This window comes from Panthera tigris, chromosome A3, assembly GCF_018350195.1.
Source record: "Panthera tigris isolate Pti1 chromosome A3, P.tigris_Pti1_mat1.1, whole genome shotgun sequence".
Taxonomy (NCBI): domain Eukaryota; kingdom Metazoa; phylum Chordata; class Mammalia; order Carnivora; family Felidae; genus Panthera; species Panthera tigris.
In genome coordinates, this window is record NC_056662.1 from 11,629,670 (window position 1) to 11,644,644 (window position 14,975).

The window sequence follows — 14,975 nt, forward strand, 5'->3', positions numbered from 1 at the left end:
CTTCTGTATCTTTCATAATCGAGTCCTCCCAAGTCCGATCACCCCCGCCCTTCTCACCAAGCACCTCAATAACTCCCTCGCACCCGAGCCTGGAGGGACATGCAGGTTGCTGGGCCCTCCCGCACACAAATCGTGTTTCCTCCCTCTGAAAAGGCAGGGAAAAAAACCTTCCCGGCAACGGGTCGCGCGGTCGGCGTAGCGGGCGTCAGCGGTGTCGTCTGCGCAGGCGCGGACGCCTGCGCAGAAGGGCCCGGGGAAACGGGTGGGGGGTGAAGAAGGGGCCGGCCTTCGAGCGACAGCGACGCAAGATGGCAGCCACCACGGGCTCGGGTGAGCTGGGGCGCCGGACCCGGCCTGCCGAGGGGGCGCGGGCTTGGGCCAGGGACTGGGGACCCGCAAAGGCCCTAGCTGCGGGACCAGGGCCTCTGCGCTGCCTCTGTCCGCTGGGCTCCGCGGCGGCGACCCTGGCGGCCAGAGGGGGGAGGAGGAGCAGGCGGTGGCCGGAAGCACGGGCGGGGGCCTGAGGGGCCTGTGGGCGGCGCGGCGGGGCTCACAGGCTTCCCCGGGCGGCGTGAGGGCCCTGTTGGGAGGAAGGACCCGGCCCCAAGGCAATGCTGAGCGGCCGGAGCTATCGAGGGGCGAGCCCAGAGGCACTCCTGAGGAGACGAGGCTGGCGGCTCTGGGGGAGATCCAGGGGTCCCCTAGAGGATAAGGAAGCGCCCCTAAATGGATGAGAGTCCTTTACCGGGTGATGGAGGTCCGAGTGAGGGGGTGGCCATCCTTGGGATGTCCGTTTGGCGGGGACTTCAGAGAACCCCTTAGGACGGATGGAAGGAGAAAGCGATCTCAAGGGGGTGACCGAGGATCCTCCATTGGTTAAGGGGACGGCTCCAGCGTTAGTTTGGGGGATGGGGTTAGCCGAGGAAATCTCTATGTCGCTTGGAAAGGGGGCGTCTTGGCGTGGCTGGTTTTGGCGGAGCGGGGGGGGATTAAGGGCATCAGGACTGGCGAAGTGAGAAGGGAAAACGATCTCTCAGATTCCAAAGGGGAAAGACCCCATCGTTATCGGGCTTTTCTTTGAGGAGACATGTTAGGTTTTAGGAGCCAAGCTCTGAGTGGGGCAGCGGTGGAAACTTTCGACATTGGGTGAATTGGACGCCCTGGGGGTACCTGTTCGGTGCGGGAGGTCCACCGAGGGAAGCCACATGCGATGGTTGAGGGTGGGGGAAAGTTCAGAGATGTTTCTCTCCGAAAAGAAAAATCTCCTCTTGGGTGAGGGAAGCATGCCCTAGCAGTGCCTGTTTTACGGAGACGGTCACTCCGTTCCACTCCTTTGGGCGTTGGGAAAAGATAAGTGGGTTCCGCTCAGCAGTTCCCTGTTGAGTGGATGGGTATGGGGAGAGGGACAAGCGAAATGAGAAGTCTGGGTGACCGGGGCAGGCAAGCTGAGCAAATCCCCATCTCCAGGATGCAGCAGAGGGAATAAGGGGGCTGTACTTTGGAGGAGGGGGGGTGCTCCCAGTCTCGTGTAGGTAGAGGGAAGCAGCATTTATTTTGAGACCGGATTCGCTGTTCTACACTCTTTAGATGGGCCAGAGGATCAGATCACGAAGAGTCCGTTTCCGAGTTAACGTTCCGCAAATGGGCATCAGGGGATGGACTCAGATGGCCTTCTTGAGGAGGTAGGGTGAGGATTAGCTGGGGGAGGTCCCCCAGAGACGCTGATAAGGTAAGAGAGAATCCAGAAGTGCAGGACTTGGGGGAAGACTCAGTGTCCCCCTTATGGAGAGGCGGCTGTACCTGTCGGCCAAGGAGGTCCTCTCAAGTGCGGGGACGACGGGTGACCTCTGATGAAGCAGGCAGGGCCGCCAGCCCGGCTACTGAAATCCTCTGGCTAGCTAAGGCCACAACATCAGCACTGTCAGGGGAGGTGACCTAAAGGGAACGGGGCGACGGGAGTCCCGTCTTTCCGGGGCGACGCGCCTCCAGTGTCCCAGGGAGCCATCCTTGTCTGTTGCAGTGGCCGTGGAGGGGACCGAAGTGACCTGTCACAAGCTGCCTTTTAAACTTAAAGCAGTGGGGTCCTTTTAAGCAGTGGGGTCCTCCGGGGGGGAGGGAGGAGACCACACATCCTTTTCCTGGAGTTTGGTTTCAGCTGGAATAGTGCTGAGTCAACTCGTCTTGCACGATCCTGCCACAGAAGAGAGAGGCTGAGTCAGGCCAGCCTGCTGTGGGAACCTTCGCACCAGAATAGCACCCCTGTCAGGTTGCTAGGAAGTGGGGGGCCCCGCGTGCCCGTGGCAGCCAGCGTTATGGTTGCCTTGCAGCTCGGCCCTGTGTGCAGGCACTTGAGATTGGCCACCTACAGTCCGGCTTAGCAGCTACTTGAGTCTGACTTCTTGAGGCCCTGCCAGTGGATGATCGCTTCACGAATGCTACCGCAGTCACATCAGACCTCGTCGGCTGCTGTCCTAATGTCAAGAGCACTTGGCATGGTTTGGGTGACAAGGAGCAGGCTCCCAGGTGCTCCAACACGGGCTTCCCGAAAGTCCTTTGTCTGTTTATTCAACAGATGTTTATCGAGGGCCTGTTGTGTCCCCTTGTGAGCGGTGGGTGAGAGGCACACAGCCCCTGGCCTTCAGGGGCTTCCACTCTAGTCGGGAAGAAAGCCGCCAAAGGAGTAAATAATGATTAAGGCAGTTTCAGATAGCAGCTGGCGCTACGAAGGAAACTGTGCGACGTGATAAAGAGCAGGTGGGGAGGTGATCTGGGAAGATGGCATTTGAACGGGTAGAAGGGATGGCAGGAGCCAGCCCGACGGTGTGCATCGTAGGCGGGGGAGGCGGGGACAGTGAGTACAAAGGCCTCGTGGCAGGACCAAGCTCAGTGTCCTGAAAGAACAGCTTAAAGGCCTTCCTGTGCAAGAGAGGCTTGCTAAGGAGATGAGTTGAAGAGCTCTAGCTTTGGATTTTATTAAGTGTGAAGGAAAGCCATCGAGTGAGCGAGTGGTGTGCATTAGGCCCTCAGTAACTCTTTGCTGAATGAATGAATGAGCGAACGAGTCTTAAAAGGAGGGGAACGACACAATCTGGCCTGTGCAGTGAAGGAGTGCAGAGTGCCGAGGGTAGAGGCAGAAGGGCCTTAGTTGGGTTAAACCGAAACGAATGTTCAGGCTTCTGCTCTCTACCCCTGAGAAGTCACTCAGGTTGGTCAGGGGCCCCGAGGCCTTCCTTAGGTTTAGAACCAGCCACCTGATGAACCTGTGCCCTCGTTGCCAGGAAACAGCTGGGAAGCCTGTGAGTTCCTGTAAAGGGCTGCCCTTCGTTTTCTTTTGGTCCAGCACCTTGGCATCTCCCTTGGTTCTGCGCTGCGTGAGTTCTGCACAGACCCTAGAGGGTGATACTGTGAAAAGCCCCCGAGACTCCTTCAGGATGCCCGTGCTGTGGCGGGTGACTGCCTCCGCCGTGGCCAGGATTGCGGGGCCTCAGGCCCTTGGCTGCCAGGCCCTTCGTCTCACCCAGCATCCCACGGGCTTCCCTGACAGTTGCCCAGCAAACCTGAGTGCCCCAAGAGTAACCCCTGATGGGGTGTGGTTTTAAGTTTGCATTTGCTGGAGTGGCCTCCTCTACACATTCAGCGTATGTGCAGACTTGACCGTGTGGGCAGTGGGGGCTCAGGAGCCCTGCGTTCCATTCATGGGTGTTCCCAGAGAGCTGGAGGTGGGAGATGAGAGCCTGTAGTCCGGGAAGTTGGGCTTGGTCCCTTGTGTCTCGCTGCGTGAACGTCTTGTGCCGCTTGTGGCCGCCTGCCTCTTGTACAGCGTGGGCCCCGCGTTCGGGAGAACCGCTCACCTGCCTCGCGCTCCGCTGGTGGGGGGGAAGCGCTGTGTTGGGCCAGTACGACCTGTTGCTCTCTTCAGGGATTCCCAAGGTTCATTGTGACGATTGTGATGTTCCCCTTCGTGGGAACTTTCGAACCGTGCTTTTCACTCCACCACACGCTCTCTCCTGCCCCTTCCCTCTCACCTGAACTGTAGCTACAGTACTTTGATGAAGGTGGAATACAAAAGGTGAAGTCGGGAATCCTCTGTTTAATTCCGAAAGGCCCCAGTTGAAGGACAGAGCAGTGTCTTTGGTGGAGTAAACGTTTAACACTAAGATACTTCAGAGTTTTCCGGGTAATTTGGCTTCCCTGTTATGTCATCTCATGCAGTGCTCCACAGCCTAATGGGCTAAGCAGGGAAAGCACTGTCCCCACGTCATTGCTGGGGGAGATGGGTGGCTGAGCGGTGGCACTGAGACCAGAGCCCCGGGGTTTTGCTCCACCGCCCTCCCCAACCCTCTCCAGTACCTTAGCGAAGAAACGGAAAGGCGTGGAGTTGGGCGTATGCCCTTCCTCGGTCTTGGGGTGTTTCATTGATCTTGGTAAGAGGAAGGGCTTTAAGGAGAAGGATCTGCCAGCTGTAGCAGCAGGGTCCCTGGCCACTGTTTGTCCCCTTCTGGGTAACGTGCTGTCCTGTGAGCGTGGAGTCCACTTTTAAGGACGTTCTTTCTTGTGCCTTATACTCAGTACCTCATACTCACTGGGCTTGGGGCCCCTCGTGTCACGTACGAAGCAGGACTTTGTCTTCCATCACGTGCAGGCCCTTCAGACTTCTTTTGAAAGAGCACTTCTGGGGCTGACTGTGTGCTAGACGCGGGTTTCAGTTCAGTCAAATTAAATGATCTCAGTCCTCCCGGCGGAAATTTGAGACCCGTGTCTGTCCTGAAGGTGAGAAAATCGGCCCAGAGAGGGGAAGGGACTTGCCTGGGGCGCAGAGCCAGTGATGCGTAGAGCTAGGGTGCAGGGCCTGGGGCAGTTCTGCTCCAGGGCGCGTGCTCTCGGCCACATTCTCATTCTTCCAGCCCCCTTTGCCTCCTCTCCAGCCAGGCATCTCACATTCCTTCAGCCCCTCACAGGTCTGTTGACATTTCCGACTCGGCCCAGTGTCTTTCACGGGTGGGTAGTCGCGGCCCTCAGGTAGGATTCTTTCCTCACCCTTCCACCCACCCATCACAAGTCCAGGAGGTATAACCCAACAAGAGATGCCCGATCCTCCTCTCCGTCTCTACTGTTGCCGTTCTTGCCCAACCAGAACCATCTGTCTCTCCCCTGGAAGACTGCAGAAGCCAGCTTCCGGTCTTGCCCTTTTCCAGTCCATTCTCCAGAGGAGGCGCGTGAACTCTTGCAGACCAAAAGCGGAAACCGCCACTCCCCTGCAGAAAGCCCTCAGAATCAAATCACCCTGCGCCTAGAATCACGTCATTCTCTTTTCCGAGACGCAGACGGCCCTCTGTGATCTGGGTCTGGCCCACCCCCTGACCTCATGCGGTGTCACGCACACCTCTGCTCTTGGTCCGACCCCTTTGGGAATGCTCTGCCCCCACATCTTCACGTGATTGGCTGCCTCTTGTTCTTCAGGTCTCCTCTCTCCAGAAAGGCCATCCCTAACGACCCCCATTCGGTGTAGTCTTTTGAGTCATTATCACATGTCTCCTCTGTCCTTCTAAAGCACTCACCTTGGGGCACCTGGGTGGCTCAGTGGGTGAAACGTCCAACTTCGACTCAGGTCATGATCTTGTGGTTCGTGATTTCAAGCCTCACGTCGGGCTCTGTGCCGACAGCTCAGGGCCTGGAGCCTGCTTCGGATTCTGTGTCTCCCTCTCTCTCTGCCCCTCCCCTGCTCGTGCTCCCATGTCCTCGGCACCCAGCATAGTCCCTTTCCCTAACATAGTAGGTGCTCGGTAAATATTTGTTGACTGTTGCAGTGAATTAATCAAAGGTCTCACCTTGATGTGGCCAATATGTAAATTTGACAGATTTTGGAGGAACAGTGTGTCTGGTAAGACAGAAGCAAAAGTGACTGACTCTTCAGCTTTTCAAAAAGAAAAGCCCTTGTCCTGATTAGTTGCTATTTCTAAAGGGACTTTAGCATAGACTTAACTCTGTCCTCTCCTTCCCTAACTGTCCCGACACACTTCCCACATCTTATTCTTTGTCTCCACCCCTGTCAGAAAATCTGGTCCTTGTCCCTGGCCACCCTAGTGTCAGAGAAACACAAGGTCACCAGCTGTCGGTTGTCCCATTGTGTGGACTGTAAAGATAGATCGCCACTGTTTCTTCCCCTGGATTGGCAGTTCTTAAACTAGTGTGCATCCGCATCACCAGGATGGCTTGTTCAGTTGCTGGGCTCCACCCTTAGAGTCCCAGATCCAGGAGTTCTGTAGTGTGTTGTAGTGTTCTGGGATGGGGCCTGCGAATTTACATTTCTAGTGGGTTCCCAGATGATGTATAGGCTGCAGGGCTGGGGACCATACTCGGAGGACCATTGCTGTAGAGGAGAGAAAACACCTCCTCTGGGCAGGCACTAACTAGGGAGCCAGACTGCACTGGCCAGTTGCTCAGGAATAAAAGTTACCCGCTGCCAACTTTCTGTCTACTTTTCAGGAACATTGAAGCTGGTGCATCACCTTCCAGGCCTCCTTATTTTCCAAGACAGAAGCAGCACCAGACTCCTAGCTCAGTTCACTATCTTCTTAAAATAGGCAACCAAACCAGTTTTAACTGGCAACTTTCAGGAGAAACCTGTGAGGCTTGGTCAGGCCAGGGTTTTCCAAGATTGCATGTTGTATAATAGCAGCTGCTTGGTGGCCGTGATTTTCCCAAAAGATGTTTTAAAGGGCTTCAAATCCATTTCGTACCACAAATATTTTAATAGGTGGCTGTGTTTCATATTACTGCATTAAATGTTTTACTATGACATGGTATAAAACCCTATCAAATATTCATGCTTTTTCAACCTGGTTGTCATATTTTCTTTGTAATATCCTGCAGCTGCTGACTTTTCAGTTTATATTTAGCCGGGAGAATAACTGGCTGACTTTCGATACTGACACAGATCCAGGAAAAATCCTTCTGGAAAGAATTCTGAAGTAACAGGAACAAATATTTTCTTTTTAAAAATCTTGGATTACTGTGGCATTTTAGCACCTTGGTGAAGTTATCTTAACATCTTCATGTTAACTTTTTCATAGTTTATTAAGATTAGTTAAGAGTTCATTTTTACATCCTCTGTATTGTCCCTTGAAGCTGTTTCTCCAGCTGTCTTTTGGTGTCAGATTCACACAGATATTAGGAATCTTAAGATTTAGGTTGATTCCGTAGATTCAAAAGCCATGGCAATTAAACATATATTAGAGCATTCTTAAGTTTTTCTGATCTGTTATGCTTCAGTTCTTTGGCATGTGTGGATTTAATTTTTAAATATATTCACTGAAGAAGCACCTGGGTGGCTCAGTCAGTTAAGTGTCCATTGTTGGTTTTGGCTCAGGTGATGATCTCACAGTTCATGAGTTCAAGCCCTGCATCGGGCTTTGAGCTGACAGCACAGAGCCTGCTTGGGATCCTCTGTCTTCCTCTTTCTGGGCCCCTTCCCTGTTCGTGCTGTCTCTCAAACATAAATAAACATTTAAATATATTCAGTGAAATCCTATGTTAAAATTAGTGTATCACAATTTTAAGCTTATACTCTCCATTTGGGATGGGATGAAGTCCTAACTTATGACTGGTGCACTCACAAGGTCTGTAGGGTCCATCCATCCATCCATTTATTTATTTATTTATTTAATATTTTATTTTTAAATAATCTCTACCCAACATGGGGCTCAAACTCACAGCCCCAGGATCAAGAGTCACATGGTTTACCGACTGAGCCAGTCAGGCACCCCTGAACTCCACCAATATTTGGATTTATATCCCTGGATGGGCCCTGAAGTTCTAGCACTAGGGCATAGTCAGGCCATTTGGAGTTGAGTGTGCTTGCTTTGTAGAAAATACTGGTGTAATAACTTCATACACAGTTTCTATGGTTTAGAATATCAGTAACATGCTTTCATATATGTTTTCTGAAACAAAGTTCATTTTGTAGTGAAGAATCCTTTGACTTGTGTGGTTTGGGTAAAAAACCAGTTTTCCTTCATTTAAAAAAATGTAGGTTTCCCTGAAAGTATCTATTATACTTGATTTAAAAAAGCTAGTTATCAATTTTTAATGATCTCAGAAGACGTTAGGTATCTCCGTTACATGGTAGCAGTGTTCAGTGTCTTGGCCACATAGACCATGTTAGAGTTTACGGTGGGAAAGGAAGAGTTGGGTTGCCTGGGGGCTCAGTTGGTTGAGCGTCCACCTCTTGATTTTGGCTCAGGTCATGAAATCCCAGTTTGGGATCAAGCCCCACATCGGACTTTGCGTTGACAGTGCAGAGCCTGCTTGGGATTCCCTCTCCCTCTCTCCCTCTCTCCCTCTCTCCCTCTCTCCCTCTCTCTCCCTCTCTCCCTCTCTCCCTCTCTCCCTCTCTCCCTCTCTCCCTCTCTCCCTCTCTCCCCCTCTCCCCCTCTCCCTCCCTCCCTCTCTCCCTCTCTCCCTCTCTCCCTCTCTCCCTCTCCCTCCCTCCCCCTCCCTCTCCCTCTCCCCCTCCCCCTCTCCCTCTCTCCCTCTCCCTCTCCCTCTCCCTCTCCCCCTCCCTCCCTCCCTCTCTCCCTCCCTCCCTCTCTCCCTCTCCCTCTCCCCCTCCCTCCCTCCCTCTCTCCCTCCCTCTCTCTCTCTCTCTCTCTCTCTCTCTCTCTCTCTCTCTGCCCCTCCCCTGCTGACACTCTTCTTTCTCATAATAAATAAATAAACAAACAAAAAGGGGAAGGAAGAGTTGGTGCTGTTTCTCCAATCAGGAAATGTTTATTAAGTACCATTATAGGACAGGTAACATAACAGATTCAGGGGAGGCAGGGTTGAATGAGTCACAGCTCTAACTCAAGAAGCTCCAAGAGTGAGTCAGACAATAAAAAGGAAATAAAATAAAATGTAAAGAAAAAGGAAAGGCCCGGCACAGACATTGTGTGAGGGTAAAGGTATGTGAGAGAGGGGTGCTTGACAAGACCTCTGTAGACTGCCTGGTTTTCTAATTTAAGATTCCGATTTCTTCTCAAGATCATTCAGAATTCAATGTGTAACTTGCCTTGGGCTACTGAAAATCCATACTCAGCCCCTTTGATAATCTTTATGATGTCAAGAATTTCTTTTAATAGTGCTATGAGTGTTTCTGTGCTGTATTTTCAGAAATAAACAGAGTTGCAGAGTTAGGATTTTGTGACATCGAACATCATTCATTCTGAAATAAGATCCCTTGCTAGCACCCAGCCACCCATTCATTCGTTCACCAAGCATTTGAGTGCATACTCTGGCAAGGCACTCCTTGAGGGGTTGGAGATTTGGCGTGAACCAAAGAGATGAAGCTGTGCTCTCATGAAGCTTATTTTTGTTCAGATGGGGAGAGACAGTAAACCACTAATGAAGTAGAAATGAATATATTTAAAATGTCAAGTGGTAACAAGTGCTGTGAAGAAAAAAAAAGCAAGATGGGGCACCTGGGTAGCTCAGTCTGTTAAGTGTCCCACTTTGGCGCAGGTCATGGTCTCACAGCTCGTGAGTTCGAGCCCCGCGTCGGGCTCTGTGCTGACAGCTCGGAGCCTGGAGCCCGCTCCGGATTCTGTGTCTCCCTCTCTCTCTGCCCCTCCCCCACTCACGCTCTGTCTCTGTCTCTCAAAAAATAAATAAACGTTAAAAATAATTTTTTTAAATAAGAGGCAAAATAAGGCAATGGGAAGCTCAACCTTTGTGAGGAATAAGCCAGCCAGCCCACTGGCCGTTCAGAGAATTCTAGGGTGAGGGAACAGCATGTGCGAAAGCAGAAAGTAAGGTTGCCCATTTGTTCAGGAACCGAAAGAGGGGTGGTATGGCTGAAGGAGGACGAGGGGCCAGGGAGGGGGTGGCAGGAAACGATGCAGGAGGTGGAGGTGGTGCTCTGGAGGGTGTGTGCTGGGCCAGTTGGAGGGGTGGCTGAGTGACGGAAGTGAACTTACTTTAAAAAGCTAACTGTGGAGACTAGACTGCAGGTACAGGCCAGGTAGGCTGAGCAACCGGTTGGGAAGCGGAGAGGGCATGGACTGCAGGGATCATAGTGGAGATGGTGAAAATGGGCCACGTTTGGAATACATCTGGAAATGGGTTGGGTATAGGGTGTAAGGCAAAGAGTTCTCATCTCGACTTCCAAGATCTTTGGCCAGAGCAATCTGGTAAATGTTTGTGCCACATACTGGGATTGAGGAGTGGGTCGTTTTTGTGTTTTTCGAGGAGTACAAGGCAAGTTCTGTTTGGAAGTGTTTTTAGAGTCTTAGTAGCCATCTAAACGGAGATGTCAGGGAGGCTGTTATTGGAAATGTAAATTGGAAAGTCTCCAGCCTCTTTGGTCTGGGTAAAATCGCTTGGGGATGGCTAAGTAGAGTAGACGGAAAGGCAGAGGGCTACGGGCTCTGCCCTGAGGTCAGGCAGGCAGTATTCGGAGGTCAGGGAGGTGCAGCCAAGCAGCCAGTGAGGTAGGACGAGAACCTGAGGCCCAGGGAAGCCCAGGAGTTGCCACTGGAGCTCCAGGAAGTGGGGGTGGGAGCTGAAAATTTGGCCAGAGGGTGCTCCTGGTGCCCCTGACCAGAGTGGTTTCGGTGGGTGACTAGGTGGAAAGGGCTGATTGGAGTGGGTGCAAGTAAGGTGAAGAATGGCAGACAGGGAATCAGGACAGCCTTTTTGAGGTTTTTTGCTAAGAAGGAACAAAGAAGTGTGATGGTAACTAGAAGGGATATGGAGTCAAGTGAGGGGGTTTGTTTTGTATTTTATGATCTGTGATACAATGTGCCAATGACGGTGACTCGATAAAAAAATTACTCCGCCAGATATTACACACACTGCTTTACAGGTTTTATCTCAGTGATTCTTCCTTGCCACCCATAGAGGCAGAGAGTGACGGCATCCCCGTTTTGCTAAGGCTCAAGGTAACTGGTAAAGTCGCACAGCTAAGGTTACGAGGAAGCTGTGGACTTGATCTGCACTTGATCCCAGATCTGTGCTCTTAATCCTGTGTGGAAAGATCGTAGAATTTTCTCTAGAGTACACTCTGATTCTTTTTTGTGGGAAATAACTTAGCCATTGCTCTGACGAGCATTTAGAAAATAGAATGTGGGGCGCCTGGATGGCTCAGTGGGTTAAGCATTTGACTTCAACTCAGGTCCTGATTATCTCATGGTTCCTGAGTTCAGGCCCCACATCAGGCTGTCTGCTATCAGCACAGAGTCTGCTTTGGGTCCAGTGTCCCCCTCTCAGTGCCCCTCCCCAGCTTGTGTGTGCTTTCTCTCTCAAAAATAAATAAAACATTAAAAAAAAAAAAAAAGAATGGTATGGGGTGCCTAACTGATTCAGTCATTAGAGGATGCGACTCTTGATCTTGGGGTTGTAAATTTGAGCCCCACGTTGGGTGTAGAGATTGCTTAAAAACAAAATCTTTTTAAAAATAATAACAAATAGAATGATAGACCAGGTATTCTCATGATTGTATGCTTGTGACATCTAAAAATAATTTATGTCATTTATACCATGCAAGGAAGCATGGATGACTTAGTGCTTTTTTTTTTTTTAAGTTTATTTATTTATTAGAGAGAGAGAGCACAGAAGTGGGGGGGGGGGGCGGACAGAAGGGTAGACAGAGGATCCAAAGTGGGCTCCGTACTGGTTGCAGAGAACCCAGTGTGGGGCTCGAACCCACAAACTGCAAGATCATGACCTGAGCCAAAGTCGACTCTTAACCAACTGAGCCACCCAGGCACCCTGTATTTATTTTTATAAAATGGGGTTTGCATACCTTTTTATTCTCTCCCCCACCCCAATTTTGGATTTATCAACAAATTCTTATGCAAAGCCTGTTTTTATGTCACGTTGTAAAAATGGGAACTATGGCCATACTCATGCAAATTTATATGCACTGCCTTAAATCTCTTAACATTCCTCTGTTTCCCACCCTCTGGGCCTATAAGAAGTTGACTAGATGTTCTGTCCCAATATTTACTCCAAGCAAATGCTTCTGGCTCTGCATCCTGAGGTTAATGGTTGCACAGCCCTCACCTGGCCTCTGATCCTTCCCAGCCCACCCTGAACATTACCCGGGAGATTCGCTTTATCTCTAGTCCTACTCAGTCTTGTAGCTCCCACCGGTGCTCCTGAGGATAAAGTCCAGTCCCTCTCCGTCCCACCTCTTTAGCTTTCATCAAATTCAGAGGGGCCTAGGACCCCTCAGAGGTAAAACAGAACAAAACCATTGTTCTGTGATAGGTTATATTTCTGTCATCCAAAGTTTTGATGCTGTTCTGTTTCATTGAACTTTGTGTATATCTTGTTTCCATAGTGAGACTTTATACTCCAGTTGGGAGACTTCTGTTTTTCTTTCATAGTCGCTATAAAGGTCTAGCGTGGGATTGGATAAGTGTTGGGTGTTACTGCACACAAAGAAAGTTGTGTACATATATGTTACTGACATTCATATATAAGGAAATTCTGACAACCAGGTAAAAAGCCTAGAAGAGAGAGAGAGAATCCCAAGCAGGCTCTGCACCCTCCACGGCACACAAACCGTGAGATCAGGACCTGAACCCAAGAGTCAGATGAGTAACTGACTGAACCACCCAGACTCCCCCTAGCAAACTTTTAATTACACTCCTGAGACGTGTGGATATTTTGCCTGAAGTGTGGAGTGAGCTCAGTTTTACGCATGTTAAACATGGTGAACCCCAAATGGTGCCTTACCGAGTAGAGTTTAGTAAACCAGCTAACCGGGTGCTAATCAGCCCCTGCTGTTTAAATATCAGAAAAACTAATGAACCACTCCATAGTTTTATAATTTCTGATTTCTGCTAGCTGTCGTTATTCCCCAAACTCTGCTTTTAGTCAGCTCTTGAGTGAAAATAAAAGTTTATGTCTTAGTAAAATAAATTCAAGGTAACAGTGCTGTTTTAGAGCTATAGTTTGTGGACTTAAACTCTTTAATATTTAGCTAAATAAAGGTCAAAAGAGCACTGCACCCGCCGGTGCCAGATTCGCCCAGTGTTGATCAATCTCACCCTTCTGACAAAAGAAAGGGTTTAAAGTATTCTCTCAGCTAAGTCCAGGATGTTAAAGATCAGAGAGACTTTTTTTAAGTTACGTATTATTTATTTTTGAGAAAGAGAGAGTGGGAGCAGGGAAGGGGCAGAGAGCAGGCTCCGTGTTGTCAGTTTAAGAGCCCAAGCATCGCAGAGCCTGACGTGGGGCTCGAACTCATGAAACTGTGAGATCGTGACCTAAGGCGAAATCAAGAGTCGGACGGATGCTCAACTGATGGAGCCACCCAGGCGCCCCAGGATCAAAGAGATTCTTGAGAACAATTAGGTGACCCCCAAATGTTGTAAAATGGTGGTCCATAAGCTGAATCGGACCAACAGATACTTGGCCAGAGCAAAGGAGTGACTGCGCCCTTTAGACAGACATGTATTTTCCAGCTCACCTGAGTTCTTAATACTCCCGTTTTAAGCCAGCCATTAAAGAGAATTTGTAAAGCCATACCACTCTTCTCACTAATTTTCTTTTGTTCTTTGGAAAGTGTAGTTCTTTCATAAGATATGTTATTTATCTCAACACATGATGGTTTGTTGTGCTTAGTTGTAAATGAGTTTTTAAAAAATTTTTCAGTTTTATTTTTTTATAAGTTTGTTTATTTTGAGAGAGAGAATGTGTGTAACTGGGGGAGGGGCAGAGAGAGACAATCCCCAGCAGGCTTGGCGCTCGCTGTCAGAGCAATCCCACCAACCTGAGCAGAAATCAGGAGTCGGATGCTTAACTGACCTGAGCCACCAGGCACCCCTCTCAGTTGTAATTTCTAATTTGGCAAATATCAGTAGCTATAACCCACGTAAACAGAGGCTCTTTGAAGTCTTCAGTGATTTTTAAGAGAGTGTATAAAGGGGTCTTGAGACCAGAAAAGTTTGTGAACTACTGTTCAGATGGAATGAATGCTTATTGTCATTAATCAGCACGTAGGGCAGTTTTCCCATGTTTCTATGTATATTCCAGCTCCCACTTGGAATGTTTTTTGACTACCTAAAAGATACTGGCCAATATAAAGTTTTGGTTTTTTAAACTGTTTCTGATGCCTGATATAACTTGAAGCAAGTTGAATGATCCTATAATATCAGTACTGCAGTACCCACAAATTGCACCGTCCTGTGTGGAACTCCATCACTGCTCCAAATGCTAACCTGATTCCTTATTTGTTTGGTTCAGTTGTGTATGTGGGCTTTAACTGAATTGTCTGATCCAGTAGAAAACAGCTGTTGGAAGTATAGGATTAACCAATATGATAGTTTTCCCTTTTTCACAAGTAGATATCAAACATGTGAAAAATATAACTCGAATTCACTATCTGTTTGAAACTAATGTAATGAGCTTGCAACGTTTAGGAGTCCCTAATCAGACCGAGTTGTTAATGAAGGGGTGACGTTTCCAGCCATAAAGTTTTGCTAACATTTACAAGAGAAATAGTCATACCAGAAATAGTTAATCCAGCCTGATTTATTTATTTATTTTTTAACCTTTATTTTTTTTTGAGACAGAGAGAGACAGAGCATGAACGGGGGTGGGTCAGAGAGAGGGAGACACAGAACCTGAAACAGGCTCCAGGCTCTGAGCTGTCAGCACAGAGCCCGACGCGGGGTTCGAACTCACGGACCGCGAGATCACGCCCTGAGCCGAAGTCGGCCGCTTAACCGACTGAGCCACCCAGGCGCCCCTAACCCAGCCTGATTTAAATAACCGGACACAAGAAGGCACATTTTTTCATCTTGCCAAAAAGAGCAACTTAAAATAGAGGTCACACGTGTAGCTTCCCTTCAGTAATAGCTATGGAAGCTGTTGTACTTTGCCATTGTTCATTTGGCCCGAACAGGTTTTAATATTAAAAAAAACATGGACTATTTACTTAAAATTACTCACTTAGGAAATACTATTAAATGAGATTCCTAGTCTCAGAG

The 14,975-nt window shown here is 49.4% G+C and overlaps 1 protein-coding gene across 3 annotated transcripts in view; it reads left to right on the forward strand.

The window, feature by feature from the left end:
- The first annotated feature begins 237 nt into the window (after positions 1–237).
- Positions 238–14,975, forward strand: part of UBE2V1 (ubiquitin conjugating enzyme E2 V1) — a 30,173-nt gene continuing 15,435 nt past the window's right edge. The window contains exons 1-2 of one of the 3 annotated variants that reach the window (XM_042980171.1): positions 315–330; positions 1,588–1,682. Coding sequence is in view for 2 of the 3 variants with exons in the window: in XM_042980173.1 (XP_042836107.1) it covers positions 731–757 (27 nt within the window). In the remaining variant the exon portion in view is untranslated. Of the gene's footprint in view, positions 331–603; positions 758–1,587; positions 1,683–14,975 lie in introns of those variants that run through there. The other 2 variants (XM_042980170.1, XM_042980173.1) reach the window with 2 other exon arrangements.